General features: G+C 38.1%; 1 protein-coding gene across 1 annotated transcript in view; it reads right to left on the bottom strand.

Annotated features, from left to right (window-relative positions):
- Window positions 1-1363: 1363 nt before the first annotated feature.
- Window positions 1364-17722, bottom strand: part of PALMD (palmdelphin) — a 60897-nt gene continuing 44538 nt past the window's right edge. Inside the window, exons 4-8 of the mRNA XM_005906509.3 lie at window positions 10260-10374; window positions 10088-10121; window positions 9856-9969; window positions 6995-8089; window positions 1364-2833 (exon numbers count right to left, since the gene is read on the bottom strand). Coding sequence (XP_005906571.1) covers window positions 2790-2833; window positions 6995-8089; window positions 9856-9969; window positions 10088-10121; window positions 10260-10374 — 1402 coding nt within the window. The 3' untranslated portion in view covers window positions 1364-2789. The remainder of the gene's footprint in view (window positions 2834-6994; window positions 8090-9855; window positions 9970-10087; window positions 10122-10259; window positions 10375-17722) is intronic.

A 17722-nucleotide genomic window follows, 5' to 3' on the forward strand; every position in this document is an offset into this window, starting at 1 on the left:
CATAGATGGCAGCCCACCAGGCTCCCCCATCCCTGGGATTCTCCAGGTCCTGGAGTGGGTTGCCATTTCCTTCTCCAATGCAGGAAAATGGAAAGTGAAAGTGAAGTCGCTCAGTCGTGTCTGACTCTTAGCAACCCCATGGACTGCAGCCTACCAGGCTCCTCCGTCCATGCGATTTTCCAGGCAAGAGTACTGGAGTGGGGTGCCATTGCCTCCTCCGGAATAAACTATGAGACCTTAATTAATAATAATGTATCATTTTTGATTCATTAATTATAACAAATGTACCATACGAATGTAGGATGTTAATAATAGGGGGAAACTGGGTGAGGAGTATATGGGAACTTTATATTATCCTCTGAATTTTTCTCTTAATCTAAAGCTGTTCTTTGAAATAATGTTGAATATAGTTGACTGTAGATAAAACAACTCTGGAGCATGTGTCTCCTCATCTCAGGGAGAAGGTGAGTTCTTTGTATAAAGGATAACTGTCTCTTATTAGATGAAAACATTGTCTTTTTAGTTGCTTGAATGGTTGAATATATGTAGAAGGATAAATATGGAAGCTGAGTAGAAAAATGACTGGACGGTGCCAGTTTAATGCCTCATCTTTATCTTCATCATTTAATGCCTCATCTCCATATCCACCTTCTTTGTCCTGTTTTGTTATGTAAGCATTTCTCCTTTGCCAGCTGAAGCAATTGTAGAAGGTGTGAAAGTGTTAGTCGCTCAGTCGTGTCTGACGCATTGCTACCCTATGGACTATAGCCCTCCAGGCCCTTCTGTCCAAGGGATTCTCTAGGCAAGAGCACTGGAGTAGGTTGCCGTTCCCTTCCCCAGGGGATCTTCCCAACCCAGGGATTGAACTTGAGTCTCCTGCATTGCAGGCAGATTCTTTGTTGTCTGAGCCACCAGGGCAGCCCATGTTACACTTTGTCAATAGAGAGTACTGGAGGGATGCTGCAAGGGCAAGAAAGCACCTCACTTCCATTTTCCAGTTTTCCCTCCTTTTCACTGAGTACAGGGACCAGTGGATGGGTGTGTGGATGGCCCAGTCTCACCTCAGCAGCTTTGACTGACCAGCTCCAGCTTTGCACTCAAGCCCCATCCTGCCTACCTGAAAGCCAGTTTCACAGCAACTCCAGCTTCATCCCCAGGCAAAAGGCAGCTCCTGCCTCCCACACCTTCTGGCTATGCTGGGCCACTTCTACATACAAGCCCTGGTCCATGACTCATGGTTAGTGGCTAGATGATCTGCCAGTCAGATTCTGGCTCATGTTGCCTAAGACCAACTGGTGTTACAAAGCCTCCCCTTGTAGATTACATCTTCCCCCTTCTGAACTGTTTACTGTATTCATTTGTTTGTTGACCACTTCCTTGGTGCTAAGCAGTGTTCTAGTAAATTTTTGTGTACAAAAGCAAAACCCAGTGATTTATTCACAAGCATGACAGAGCTACAAAAGAATGTGCAGATTTGACACGTCATTTATGCTAAAGCCAAAGGCATGAAGGGAAGGAATGGTACCCTTGGACCTGGGATAGGGGTGTTTCTGTGAAAGTGCTTCTGAAATTTGACCCTTCAGGTTTCCCAGAACATTTCAGGCCAGCTGAGGAGCTCTTTCCTCTTAGAGAAAAACTGCCCTTTGCAAACAAATCATCTGAGGTTGATGCTCCCCAGGTAAATTCTTGTCCTCATCAGGATCTGCTTCTTTTACTGCTCATTACCTCCACATCAGTAGCGAAGATAATTTCATCATGGACTTACCAGGGAAATTCAGTGTTTTCCCTGAGAGAGAAAAACAGACTATTCACTGAAAGACTTGGCAGGGCCTAGGTAATTTGCACTGGGGATCCAAGGAAAGATGTGTTTGAGTGGATTTTGGAGGCTTGTTGGATAGAAGACAGAATAAGAAGGTAGAGTAGGAGAGAACTGTTATGGGAGTATCCTTCAAATCATGATTTAACATCTTGGCAAAAAATACTTAGGAATTAAGTGTGGTACACTTTATTAGTAAGTTTTAGCATTAGGATTCTGACTTATTTGTAAGAACTGGTCGAACATTAGACCAGATTTGTGTTGAGAATTTGAGAAGTCCTCCATCCAACAGCCTTGGGCCATAATCAGTCTCTGTACCCTGGAATTCACATTGAAATGAATGAAAGAAGATATTTCAAGAAGAACGAACATATTGGTTATCAACTTTAAAGTCATGTACACTAATAATCTAAATCCAGTCCCCAAATAAGAGGATAATTATTGCATGCACCTTTGAAATGTATGCAAAGAGCTTTAAGTCTCAATTGAATTGTTCCTTGACAGGGGATGTAGTTGCCTGAGTCCTTGTTGCCTTGGGATGGCACATTTACTCGTCAGAGTTGAAGATGAATATTTCTGTGATAAGGCACAGTGACTTCCTATAATCTCTCAGTCTTTGTGTTAGCAAAATTACAATGTCAGTTAATAAAATATAGTTGGGCTATTTTAAATACCTTTATTTGTAAATTTAACAAGCTCTTATTAGAAATGCTTTGGTATCAATACAATAAAAATATGTTGGTTTCCCCTCCACTGAATTATATCAAGTAACTGGAAAAGTTAAGCATTTGTTCTCCCCAGCATTTTTTGGAATTTTTTCAAATAATGACTACTGCTTATCCACATGGCATAATATGGCTATAATTATAATTTTTTTGTATCTTAGGGAAAAGAAACAAAATATCCAGAAGAGAAATCTGCAAATGTTTCTTAGTTTCTTCTTCAATGGATGTTTATGTAGATGGTACACCTCTCAGATAACCTTTTTTCCCAGCTTTGCCATTCTCATCCTTAATGCTGTAAAATAAAGAAAAAAATAGAGAGTTATAAAAAGCTTTAATTTTCACTCTAAATGACCATTTCATAGATTGCAGGAAAGTTTGAAACATACCTCAGATGATTTTATCCAACAATGTGAGCATTGTTTTAGTAGCATAAAAAGATAGTAGAAATAATAAGCTATGGTTAACTTAGGGAAGAAGCAGGTTCAGAACTAGAAGGAACCTATTTCTACAAATATTAATAAAGCAAACACAGCATAAGTTGAGTAAATACAGGACTAGTGCACATTAACAGTATTAGCCATAGATAAATAGCTATGGGTCAACAACTGTGTTTTGTGCATATTTCTGAGCTATGTTCTACAAAAAGAAAAAGGCATTGATATAAGCCCTAATTCATAATGGTTGGGTTATTTTTTAACTCATCAAATCTAGTTGTCAAAAGGGGCTTCATCCTTAGGTATAGAATGGCAAGAACACATTTTTTAAATAATGAAACAATGTGAACTAGTAATTAGGAGTTGGAGTCATTATGAAATGTCTTTGTCAAGATAGAAGTACTTTCAAATGGCAAATTTATCTTTTTGAGAATATTTCACTCTTAATGATGTATTAGGTATAGAAACCATTTTTAAAATTTGATTTAAAATTCATAACACTGGTATCATGCTCTTAATAGTTAAGACCTGATTATAGCTGCCTCAGTCATGTTCCAAAAGTCAAGAGATGCTTTCAAGGCACCAATCATTGCATTTACGTGTAATATTGCCCAAGCACCAGCTATTTAGCTGTTTGAAAAATTTTGCTTAATAAAAAAAAAGCAAAAAGGAAATCATATTCTCTCATTTCACAGTTATATATTAGTTATGTATTGAAAAATGAAGTGACCCTATTTCTAAGAAGCTCTTTTTCACAAATACGGGAAAGTTTGGGATCCAACACTATAACAAGACCATGGTCAATTATGTTGTCACTATACTTATATGAAATGTTGTCATTTAAATGAAACCAAAGAGCTTTATTTGCCTGGAAACTTTAAGGGAAATGATTATTTTCAGTGGCAAGATCAAGAATATTTCCTTGAATTTAGGACCAGCTGAGATAATTTTCCTTTGCTCTGTAGCCAGGAAGAGGGTCCCAATTGCTGGGAGATGTTAGATGGTGAAACCTGATGATGGGAGTGTACCTCCACATCAAGAAGCAAACTGAAGGCAGAAGGCAAGTCTTTATAGTTTTTACTCTGAGTCTTTGGACCATTACCTTTCCTGTACCAAAATAAGAGCAGGGGCAAAGTCCATTTTAAGGGACTTTTTGAAGGTCTCTTTTAAGGCAAGGGCAAAGTCTCCTCCCTACAACTACTCCTCAACTTAGATTCAGTGAAGCAGGCCTACCCAGTTGCTATAGACCGTCAATGAGTTGTTACAGGACATCCTGGATGTCTGCATCCTCAGCAGTGAGGCAATCCAGTAGCTCACGGTCCCATTTCTTAAGGTAAAGAAAAAAGAATTCTAGATTGTTAGACTCTGCTATTTCTTTCTTTAGGCTTATGGTAAGTGAGTTCCAAGTAGCTGTGTGGGGACAGGCAATGAGAAAGCCCCTTGGTATAGCAGCTAAAAAAACCTGACTTATCACCTCTCTTTTTCCTTTTCCTTTCTATTCTTCTCTGATCTCTATTTCTCTCCCTATGGCAATCCAGACACAGTTTTGATTGTTTTTAACTTGACAGAAGAGAGCTTGCTTCCTTACTTTCAGTATCCCTTGGCTTCTAATGGTTGCCACAGGTTGGCAATTCTGGCACCAGTAGCTTGTGAATCCCCTGGAGCTGAGGTTCCCTACCTATTTATTCTGAAATACCACTGACATCTATAAGAGGGGAGAACAGAGCTAGAAGTACAAAAGTAGGTAGGTGAGGATTACCAAAGGGAGCCAATTGTTCAGTTGGTGGGGATAGTAATAAAGTCCCAGTAAAACATTACATGGCCACTCATTGGTGGATGTATTTGGCATTGAACCAGATATTTTAAACATGACCCTGTTATACTTACTTTAGCAAATGGATGTAACTTTGCCTAAATTTTCTTGTCATATCTCATCCTGTTCAAAGTTTTAACTAAATCTGGTCTTTAGGATCCCCAGGTTCCACTTTTCTCCATCTTTCTTTCTCCTTCATGCTCTTTTCCAAGTTAAAAATTGCTCTTAGATAAGACTTTGATAATAACATTTGCACAAATGAAAAGAGACTTATAGTTCTTAACTATTACTGTGCCTACTAGGAATGTTTATATTTAGTAGGATATCTATACCATAAATGAAGGAATTGAATTAAATGGTAGATTTCCAAGTGTCAATATGCATTTTGGGGGAAGGGGGATAGAGAGAAGCTTAACCTACTTGGTGCTTGTGAAATTAAAATGCATGGGTGGCTATAAATTCTATGTATATGGATGACCCTGAGGTCAATATGATATGCTTATTTTTAACACACATTTAAAAATATCAGTTCTGTAATCCACATGCTGAATTGGAAAACAAGAATGTAAAACAGTATTATGATAGAAAGCAAGGAATTTGGAGGATTCTGTTTATAAGATGCTTTGATTGATAGAACATAACTTTGTATTGTTACTTTGTCTGGAAAAGTCTTCCTGTTTTCATTATTTTAGCTCAATGGCATGATTAGTGTTGTCTGGAAACATTAGTCACTTCCTATATTTTTCTCTGTGGTAAATGTGTTGATACGAGTAGGGCAGAAGGAATAAGGGTGTTCAGGAGGAGTTGGCTAACATCCAAGTTAAAAAATAGGAGGTTTTATAGTGGGTAATGTCACTGCTCTTGACCATAAAGGGTGTGTTCCTCTTTTCTAAGTTTTCTATGTTGTTCTTTAAAAAATGGATTTAAGATGCAAAATGAGATCAATAAACAAAGCTCATTCTCAAAACAGAGGAACTTTTAGTAAGTTTCTTTTGTGGGGACACACCATTAAACTCTGATTTAGGTAGATAATGTAAGTGTACAGTTACTAATAGGTTAGAAATTCTTCAGATAATCAAATTTACAGTTGGTATGCCTAATTGAACTACTTAATAAAAAGGGAAGAGGTCCATTTTATTGTATCACTGGCAACCTAAGACTAGGTTGCTGGGTTACAGAGGAAAAATCCTTCCTGAATTGTGCTGCCAATTAGTTCCTACCACAGTTCTACAAGATTATCAGGTTCTTTGATTGCTGGATAAGCTGGGACTTAATAGTTACTGCTTTTTAATGAGAATTCTCTCATTAGAACATTTAAAATTACTATCCCTTTCACAGATCCAGTACTTATGTCTGGATAATTTATGTCTTTAGGAATTGTAAGTACAGCTATTATAATTAGTTTGATCATATTTTTATTTATTGTTCATAAATAAGTAGAATACAATATTCAAGTGATAATAAAGAATCTAAAATTGATGAGCTATCACTTTTGTAGAAAAAGTGTTATTTTCTATTCAATACTAAAAAAGCTAGATAGCTATAAAACTTTAAGGGAAGGAGAATGTATGGAATGCAAATATTTAGAAAATAAAAAAATAAAATGTCTAAGTTAGGGAAGATTATGTGACATAAATATTATAATGTAGAATAAACTGATACCTTTTGTAAAATGTAGAAAAATGAAGGACATAAAGTTAATAAAATTATAAAAGTGTAGAGAAACAAGATATAGCAAAGTAATAAAATATCACACTAAAAATAAAATTTGTTTTGTGTTTTTTCTTGCAAAATTAAGGCAATTTGTTAACTTAAGTAGGAAATCTAAACCACAAAGAGGCACAAAAAAAGGGCTGGCTTCATTTCTTCTGGGAAAAGATCTAATATTGATGACAATGTGATAGTGATTCAAACACATCCATACACAGTACCATACCATGGCAGAAGATGAATTTCAAGTTACTAAGGTCAATCAATGCAATGCCTAAATAAGGCAACAAATTTTTGTTTCACTTTCTCTTTTGAAGTGACTTAATCACTTCGCTTATGATAATAATAACTCGTATCAACATTGATAAAAAAATCTTAGCATTAGTTAGTCTATGAAGCGTCAGAAAAAGCTGAGAGCAAAAAGGCTTGGTAACAACGCAAAGAGAAGATTGTCACATGACTAAACAGCAGTGACAAGCCTTGTCATGTCTGTTACCTGTTAAGGATGGATCCTCAGTCCCATCGCCTGCTATCTGAACGTCCAGTGGAGAATGGTGGATGGGGCTCCCTAAGCTTTCTTCTTGTTCCTTCAGGGATATGGAGTTTTTATGGGGAGATTTATGGTTTGTGTTTTCATGGGGATTGACTTCTGCTCTCTTTCTTGGGAGCGGTGTTGGCTTGGCAGGCTGGAAAACCTGACTGTGGGGAGCTATGGGATGGTAGGCTGGTTTCTCAGCTTCCCCTTCACCCTCCTCCTCGTCGTCAATCACAACCAGCTCAGCATGGATGATCCCATCATACCCAGTCAGAAGCTTCTTTTCTTCCTCATTGTCTTCTGCCTGCTGATACCCCATGAATATCATTGTCACGGGCTCTTTCTCATCCAGGTTAGAAGGCAGGGAATGAACAATATTATATCTAATGTCTTTCTCATCCTCCTGGCAAGGGGGTGAAGAACTCTGGCGTTCTGACTTCTCAACTAGTGCTCTGCTGGGACTCAGTCCTGACTTTGGAGAGGGAGTATATTTGTCCTGCATTACATTTGGTTCTTCCCAAGGAGTCATCAGCCTCTTTTGTTGGATGTGGGGCATCTCCTCTGCTTGCTGAATCATTGATCGGGGATGAGGTATCGGCCGAGCTGGGCTGATGTGATTGACATTGTTACCTCTCTCCTCTGCAAGTCCATTGTCCATGTTGTGTATGGATCCATTCACATCGTTACCCAGTCCATTAGCTTTAATTTTTACCCTTTCTTGAAAGTTTGGTCCAGGAGTTACCTTCTCTCTCTGTGGAGTTGTAGGTCTGCAAAATGGATTGGCATATACAGGTTCGTGGTACTCTGTTGGGGATTTAGAATTTCTCTCTGAAGCCTGTCTTAAAAGTTCCTCCACTTCAACTGGTGCCAGGCCATCGGTGCCATTGTATGCTGCACTGTGATTAGAGCTTACTGCATAGACTGACTTTTGCCCATCATCATAAACTTTTATCCCTGTACCTTTAAAGTCATCTGATGGGAGAGGTATGGAAGACAGGACTGTACTTTCTCCGGTCTTCAAGTCTTTTTCAACTTTGATTTCCATGGCATACAAAGCTGTTGAGAGACAAATTTGATCTCCGATTTAGTCAGTTTTTCCTGTTGTAAAGTAACTTGCTTTCATAGTGTTTATGTCCAGTATACCTGTTGACATTCTTTTATGAGAAATCTTTTTAAAATTTCTGATTTATTCATTAAATATATAAAGACTAAAACTTTAATGACATGGGATTTTGTGCAAGGATGTATGAAATTACTAAAAAATGGGAAAGACTGAAGAAGGGAAGCTGATTGTTTCAAATGGTAAGGATTTTCACTAGGAGACCAAAAGATGTTCCCTTTCTAATGAGAAAATCTGACACAACAGATTTACATTCTTTTATATTGCTCAGTAGGAAGAATCAGAGTTTTCTTTTTAATAAGGAAGAATATGTTACTCTGTGCATTACTGTTGGTAAAGGCTGAGCAAGGTATATTTTATGCTACACCCTTGCTGCACAGCCCTGCAATGTGTTGAAATTAGAGAGGTGTGTTCTAAAGTTTTCATAGCTAAGAGGTGGTTAAATATTGAACTGGTGTTGAAGAGGGAGGAAGAAGGCTAGAATCACATGCTTCTCATTTTGCCTTATGTTTCTTTTCATTTTCACTCCCACTTTTAAGAAGAAGGGCTAAAAATAGAGCAGTATCAGCTGTATTAAAACAACGGAACGGAAATGGTTGATTTGGGGGAAGCTGAAATCTGTTTCATGGCCCTGGCATGATCTCGATGCATGTATGCATGCTCAGTCACTCAGTTGTGCTGACTTTCAGTGACTCCATGGACCGTAGCCCACCAGGCTCCTTTTCCATGGGATTATCCAGGCAAGATTACTAGAGCGGGTTGCCATTTCCTCCTTCAGGGAAGATCCTAATGGCCAGGATCATGACTGGCAGAGTAAAGCTAACGGGATCCTGGGCAGCATAACAATGTGGCACTGACTGTTTTTGTGTCCCCCATCTTCCTCTTTGGAGACATCTTGCATTTCATCTTTCCCTCACAGCCTGGTGGTTCTTGGCCTTCCCTGGCTACCCAACTAAAATTGTAATACACTCACCCACATGTGCCCTTTCCACCTTCTCTGCATTAGTCTTCCCTTTAGCATTTTTGCTTCCTAATATATTTCATTTATTTACCTAATTTTTAATCTATTGTCTCCCTTAGAATGTCAGCTTTTATTCTCCCTTAGAATGAGGGCAGAGATTTTTGCTGTTTTATTCACTACTGTGTTCCTAGTGTGAAAACTGAGCTTGGCATTGAGCTTGGCATTGAGTATTTGTTGAATGAATGAATGATTGCTCCCTGAAGGTAAAGCATCACTTCTCTTTCACTCTAAAATTCAAAGGTTCCCTCTCTGCCCCTATACAAGCCTTAATTTTCCCTAGGCCATTGACATTAGTTTCATGCAACCATTCCCACATAGGGGCAAATGCCTGACCTCAGGGAGAATACTTTTGTTCATTCATTTAATCTTATTCTAATGTCTACTACACAGAATATGTTGGGAGAGATATTTTTGAGCAAGGGAGCTTTGTTTCAAGAGCTTCTTGTCTCCTTTAGGTCTTTATCTTCCCTGTCCTTACCTAGTTTGCTGAGGAATAAAATGCATGAAAGAAATACTGTAACCCCATTGTTGCTACTTATACAAGTGACTTACCTCATGGAACTTTGTAAAATGGACCATTACTTAACCTGGAAGGATAGGATGTTACAGCAAGTTGCTAATATATGATATTGTAAAATATGAATTTGAGAACCTACCATTGAAGACAAAGTTTTCATATACCTTTTCTATTTTGTTCGTCATCTTCTATTCCTTCATTTCTTTCCTTCCTTAACCTGGAAGGTATGTAGGATTTTGGAAGGTCGGGGATATTAGCATAGATGTCTTCAACTGACTCTGTAAAATTCATATTAATTCAAAATACATTTAGAATATACTTACAATAGAGAAAAATTTCAGCAGGCTAATCAAAAAATATCTTAGCTCGACATAACATAGACTGCTCAAGACATACCTCCTGATGTTTCTTCCTTTTCCACCTTCACAGACTATAAGAGAAAAGAATTCTCCATGATTAATACAGTTTAAAAATAAATTCTAAATGTGAATATACTTTGAAGAATTATATACTATTTGTGGAATCATTTTGGGAGGGAGTCATAATTTTCAAATCGGCTAATGCTCACCCTTATTATGTCTTCTGTTGTCCTCTCAACTGATTTCAGTTTCTTTAAAATTGCTTCTTCATTGGTTGAGATTTGCAGTTCAGCCTTTTCAAGATCTTGGATCTCTTTCTCAAGTCTGAACAAAGATATATGTTATATTGTTTAAAACAATACAAATACAGAGCCCTCAACGATACAGTTCCCATATACCAGCTTTACTTGGAATACTGCATGTAAGTATCCAGATACCATATAAGAACTTAGCATCACACCAAACATTAAAGTAAGTACATAGAAGATACCCAATACCTGACTTTGACTTACTTTTCAAGTTGTGTGTTTTTGACAAGGGGGATTCTCAGGTAAAATATTTGACCCTTGGTCCCATTTTCTTCATTACAACTACTAATGTTACTTCCAAATGAAATTGAGAGATTTCTCTTACAAAGAGGCATAAGTTTAAAGTTGGACCAAAAGAAATGGTCCATCTGTCATTAATACTGTAGATTGCCAATTTTTCTTACCCAAGTTTTCATAGAAATTACTTGGAGAAATATTGTAATTTTATTTTCTAATAAGCAATACTTTATAATATAATTATTATATTTGACTTAAAAATCATAACTATTTAACTCTTAAAACCCCTGCATATCCCAACACTGAAAATGACACTTCATTTTCATTTTAGTTTTCTAAAAGTTGCTATATTATAGTGAGTAGTGTTCTATTACAGTGAGTGAAGAGGTGAGAAATGGACAAAATCTAGTACAGTGGCCTCAGTTGCTGTTGTTTATAGAGGCTACGTTTCCTAGATTAAAAAAAAAAATTATCACATGGTCTAACAAAGTGTAAGGGAACTCATAGGAACAGAAACAGACATTTGAAATTGGATTGTCACATCCTGAGCTGGTATCTTGACTAGTTTAGAGCTGCGTGTCAGATTCAAGTTAATTCCAGGGTGTGGCATCATGACCTCTATCCTGAACAAAAGCACACTACCACTGGCATTCACAAAGTTAGAAAAGCTGACCCTTGGCATCCATGAAACACACATAATTTCTCAGGCAAATACTCTGAGCTCTGAAATCAGCTGCCTCAATGGATGGCTGCTTAGACATAGTAGCTAGTTCAGGAGATGACAGCTGTGGGTATTAGTGTCAGCTGAGATAACTGTCAGTTTTCTTGACTTCTTTCTTTAAGATGATCATGCATCTGGCAGCTCAAAATCCCTGTGCTATTGTCACACCAATAAAAGTCCAAGATATGGTCAAGCAGATCATTCTACTTATTGCTTTCATTTCAAAGTTCTGACTTGCCTGCTGCCTATAACTGTTGGTAGTTGGCTGTTTATAGCTGAGGTGCTCTTGCACATCATAAAACTCCAAGTAAAATGCAGTACTTCTGGTTTCTTAGAAGTTAGTAATGTGTGATGTCAATCTCTTAAAATCCCTCCATATCCACAGTACTACAGTTGCCCTTCGGTAGAGTTGTGGGGCTATATGTTGGTTGGTAGAATGGAAAGTTGAATACTAAAAGGGGTAGATCTGGACTGTTCTGTTTCTGCTACTCACTACTTGTAAAAGCCAATTCTTTAAACTTTCCTGAAACTCAGTTTTGTAATAGATAAAATGAGGATGTAGTATACACCTTACCTGATGCAGAAACTTGGTAAAGCTAAGAAGAGGTGATGTCTTTGAAAGCACATTAAACATAGTTGAGGGACTTCCCTGATGGTCCAGTGGCTAAGACTCTGTGCTCCAGTCTGGAGTTCAATCCCTGCTCAGGGAACTAGATCCTGCATGCCGCAACTAAAGCTCTGGCATGCCATAATAAAGATGGAAGATCCCGCATGTCGCAGTGAAGTCCCACAGGCAAATAAATATTCAAAAGTAAATGTAATTGATATCAGATGTAAATGTTATTTTGGTGTAATTATCAAAGGTTTTCTGCAATACATCATGTCTCTCTTCCATTGTGTTATTCTGCAGGTTCCTTTACCTGATAGCATGTTCAGTTCAGTTCAGTTCAGTCGCTCAGATAGCATGTTAGAGATAATCTAAGGGGGAGCCTTTGGGTAGAAAACAAGAAGGCTCAAGTCATTGCTGCATAAAGCTCTCAGGATCCAGCTGTGGAATCAAGTGGACCTGGGCTTGAATCCTGGTTCATCTATCAAGTTCCTGGGTGACCCTGGACAAATCACAAGACCTCACTAAGGCTCATTGTTTTCATTCATTTAAAAATGTTTGTTTAGCATTTACTTTGTACCAGGCACTATCCTGCATGCTGAGATGTAATGGTGAACACAGCAGTTCCTGCCCTCCAGGACTACATTCTAGTGGATAGTGTATGAATACAGGAGCTGGCAACCTTTTCCTATAAAGGCCAGATAGTAAATACTTTAGGTTTTGCAGGCCACATATGGTTTATGTTGCTTATTCATCTTTATTTTTTTAATTTTTACAATATTTTAATAGTGTAAAAACCATTTCTAGCTCATGGCTATACAAAAAGTTGGCCATGGCTAAATTTGCCAACTCATTAAAATATATATATGTATGGTCCAGGATCACATCTAGCCCTGAACTTTATACACACACACACCCCCCTCATATATTTACTTATAAATACACATATACACATATATATACATAATAAACAAATGTGTATATATACATACATACATTTATTTATAAATACAAATATTTCCTTGAAAAAAGAAGCTAAGGGAAGAAGAATAGAGGAGACAGAGGGTGCCTAGGAAGGGTGTTCTATTTTAGATAGTGTGGTGATGGAGAATCTCTGACAAGGTGTCATTTGAGCAGAGACATAAAGGAAATGAGGGAGAGACACACAGGAGTGTTAAGGGGAGTGTACTTCATAGGGAGGAAAAATAACTTCAAAACTTGAAATAATAGCTGAGGGATTAAGGAGGCAAATGATGAGAAATGAAATCAGAAATGGGGTGGCCGCCAGATCATACAGGGCCTTCTGCATGGTAATGCCTTTGGGAATTCTGAGAAGAGGAAAAACCTGCCAGGACTTGAAATTTAAACAATTACATTGGCTGCTGTGTGGAGAATAAACGGGAACAAGCAAACACGGAGGTCTCAGTTGTAATAATTCAGATAAAGATGGCTTAATTCGGGGTCCTTGCTGGTTGACGAGTGAAAAGTAATTGGATTCTGGAAATATTTCAAAGAAAGAAACGCCAGGGTATGTTGATAGATTACATGTGAGATGTGAAAAAAGAGAAATGTCCAGAGTGATTTGAATGTTTGTGATCTAAACAATTAGAAAACTGTGAATACAAGTAGTCAAATAGTAATCTGGGAAGGAGAAGGAAGGAGATTGGTGGGGGATGTGTTAAATTTGAGACAGTCAAATGGTGACATGGAGAAGACAGATTTAAAAGTTGGGAGCTTAACTAAGCCTGGGTTTGAAGATATAAATTTAGGAGTTGGTATTTATAGCCATAGGAGTGGATAAAATTTTCTAGAAAGTCAGGGATTCTAAAGACTGAATCCTGGGGCAATTAAACATTTAGCAATCTGGGCAAAGTACTTCGTAGGGTTTGTGTGTGTGTGTGTTAGTCACTAAGTCGTGTCCGACTCTTTGTGACCCCATGGACTGTAGCCTACCAGACTGTTCTGTCCATGGGATTCTTTGGGCAAGAATATTAGAGTGGGTTGCCATGTCTTTTTCTAGGGGATCTTCCCAACCCAGGGATTGAACCTGGATCTCCTGCAGTGCAGGCAGATCTGTAGGGTTTAATAAGGAATAAAAGAAATAGTGAACACTTGGCTAATGCTGGTTTTCTCCTGTCTCTGTTCCTTTCTATTCCTGGGGTACAGAGATAGAGCTCTTGGTCTGCCTGTGCAGTTCCATCTCAGGGAAGTATGGAATGCACTGGTGTTTGTAGTTGCTTTCCTCTGTCAAGAGGCCCATGGATAATGTAATGTCAGGTAGTACTCATGAATATCTTTAGATTAATACGGTAAGAATATGAGGTTGAAAGCCTGTCAGCATCATCAGAATAGCTGCTAATGAATGTTTCTGGAGGTTTTCAAGTCTTTGGTAAAAACTGCTTTAATATGAGGCTGCTGTCAAATGACACATCATGATGCATGCGTGAAAACAAAGTAGATGCAAACACACACACTTTTCTCTCCTTTATCACTTAGTTACAACCAACTCTCTGTAAAATAGAATAATAAGGAAGCACCTTGGTGCTAATTACTTGGAATTGCAAAATTCTGTAGATGCTTACTTTTACAGAAAATTTCTTAAAATTCTCACTTTAATATTTTATTTTGATATGTTGATGTGATACTTCTGTATATTATTTGTGGACAACATAAATATAATTAAGGGATAAATGTTAGAGTTTTTTTTTTTTTCTTTTGAAAAAGCTTTCTAGAAGATTAGAATGTCAGTGGGAGTAATGGGAGGCCCAGGGTAGGGAATTGGTGTCTCTCCCATGGTTCTTCTCACAAGAGCAGAGCTCTGAGGGGCAGGTGCTACAGTAGCCCAGCAGTAGAAGAGGAGGTCTCACAAGCGCTATAGCAGATAATGGATCAAGCTCTTGAGGAATGAGGATTTTAAAGGAATATATAAATTACAACTGGTAGGTAGGTGCTATTTTGTATAGCCAGTACAGTGGGTCTCAACTGAGGGCGATTTCTTCCCTGAGGTCATTTGGCAATGTCTGGAGATATTTTTGGTTCTAACAACTTAAGAAGTGCTACTGGCATCCAGTGAGTAGAGGCTGGGGATGCTGCTGAACATCCTATAATGCAGGGCACAGGCCCCACAACAGGACTTATCTCATTCCGATTGTCAGTAGTGTTGAGGTAGACAAGCCTGCGACACCTAATACACTGCCTAGTCTAGTATAGGCACTTGACACATGCTTTATAACGGATGTTTAAGTATTTGTCTTTGGGATATTTTTACTTTTTCCTCATTATTTTTCTCTTCCACTTAGCCATAACATAGGATCCAAATTTATTACTTGTTGAAAAGAATTTGATCATCCTATTTTTATTTAAAATTATTAATTGGGTTAACTTGCTTTTCAAGTCTCTTTCTGTCTATATATATAAATCAGTCTGTGTGTGTGCTCAGTCGTGTCTGACTTTTTGCAGCCCCACAGACTGTAGCCTGCCAGGCTCCTCTGCCCTCTAGGCTGCTCTGTCCATGGAATTTTCCAGGCAAGAATACTGGAGTGGGTTGGCATTTCCTACTCCATATATATATATAAAAATTTATGTACATGTAAATATATATTTATTTATTTCCTGACTCAGTGACTATTCATAATTAAGTGGATACTTAACTCTGATTTGAAGCTCCAAAAATGCAGGGCTTACATTAGGGCCTCATATCTAATACTTTTCCAAAGATTTTGGTGGAGAGAAAATTTAACAAGTATAAGTGAAGAAGTGGAGTAATATATATGTCTATATCTGTATGTGTGTATAGTACATTTGTATATGCACATTTATGTGTACATCTATTTTTTATGTGTGCATAACATTTTAGTTTTACATGTAAATATAAATCTATGGTGTATACACATGTATATGTAAAACTAATTTTTTTTAACTTGGAAAGCTTTGGGTAGATCACAGGGGATAATTCTCTAACCTTCACTTGCTTTTCTTTCAGCTGATGGGCTAGAATTTCCATAAGTGCCTGCCATTCCCATGTTTAGAAGGTATCACTTTTCTCAATGGGAACTGAGTTCCTAGAAATGCTGATTCAGTTTGGTGAGAAACAGGCAGCAGAAAAAGAGAAATGTCCTTCCTGGTGCCTCCTGGGCTGTTAGGTGGGGCCTGATGGATGAGTTAGTACCTCTCTCCCTCAGTTTCTGAGAGATGTTAAGCAGGTATCACATGCCAGTTTAGATAAGCAAACTACCCGAAAAAGGATTTGTAATGCTTTCCATTACTGGAATTTTTCCTCTCCTTATTTGTTGGAGAAAAATAGGGTTATTTTCAAGAGCTCCCTAGGTGAAAGCAGGTAGCTTTCATTTCATGCACTGTTCTAGTAGTAACTTCCCTTAATCATCGTGAGATAATGTCCCCAATCCAATTCCAATGTGCAATTTTTTTGTCTTAGAAAAAGGACAGCACAGAAATGCTAGATGCGCCAAGAAAGGGTTATTTCAGAGGGCAATTTTTTCTGCTGCTGAGGAGTCCATTTATCTCTTTCAGTTTTTGGTGGCATTAGCAAGGACTAACAACCACTCCAGTACTCTTGCCTGGAAAATCCCATGGATGGAGGAGTCTGGTAGGCTGCAGTACATGGGGTTGCTAAGAGTTGGACACGACTGAGCGACTTCACTTTCACTTTTCACTTTGATGCATTGGAGAAGGAAATGCAACCCACTTCAGTGTTCTTGCCTGGAGAATCCCAGGGACGGGGGAGCCTGGTAGGCTGCTGTCTATGGGGTCACACAGAGTCGGACACGACTGAAGCGACTTAGCAGCAGCAGCAACAACCTGATAGAGTTTGCTATTAGGGGCCAAAGGAGAATTCAGAGAAAAAAAAATTTTAAGAATCTATGCCCTACCTTACAGCACTTCACTTGTTAGCAATTATAATAACATTTAATATGTATTGAGTATTTACACTTTACTAGGCACTGGCCTACTTAGTCCTCATAACAGCCCCCATGAGTCCTGTTATTAGTTCCATTTGACAGATGAGCAAGCTGAGCCTCTAGAAAGGCAACTGATTTTTTTAGACAGCCTGTGGCAGGATGGAATTTGAAATCAAGTCTCTGCCAATAGAGCCTGAGCTCTTAACTCCTTGCTAATTAGCCACTGTGGGAACAAAACTTTTTAAAAAATGGATTCTTACGAACTTACAAACAACATTCATTTGCTAATCAGTATGAAAGGATTTTTTACTTTCCATAATAATAAAGTGAGGATTGAAATGCTAGCTGGAGTCTACCAACATGTAACAATGTTGACTCATTAACTCTAAAGGTAATATTTCTTTCCTGATCTTCATTAGAATGATTTTGCTGTGCTGAGAATGTCTCTGCTTAGTGGTCCAGTCAGTATGACCAGGATTAAAGTCCAGGCTTCATCATTTTTCTCTTTGGTTGCTTGAGTTTGGTTTTTGGTAGGAGTGCTTAGAATATACTTTTTCAAAGAGTCTGAGGTTTCATAAACTAGTGCTACTTTATAGAGACACTTCATTTGCTTGGTCATAAGATTATTGTTCAAAGTAATGGAAGCTTTAGCTCTTAAATATAAAACTGGTCATGCAATTTGATTACAATACCACAGTTTGAATGTAATCACCAATGCTACGTTTGAAATTAAATTTATGACTGGTTTTAGCTATTTACTTTGAAAGGACTGAGGAATTACCTGTGTCTTGGTATCACAAGCTCTAGTATTAAAGGTAGGACTATGCCCAAAGAGAGGTCCCAACTGACACTTCTCTGGGACGGCCTGAGCCAGCAGGTC

This window comes from Bos mutus, chromosome 3, assembly GCF_027580195.1.
Source record: "Bos mutus isolate GX-2022 chromosome 3, NWIPB_WYAK_1.1, whole genome shotgun sequence".
Taxonomy (NCBI): Eukaryota; Metazoa; Chordata; class Mammalia; order Artiodactyla; family Bovidae; genus Bos; species Bos mutus.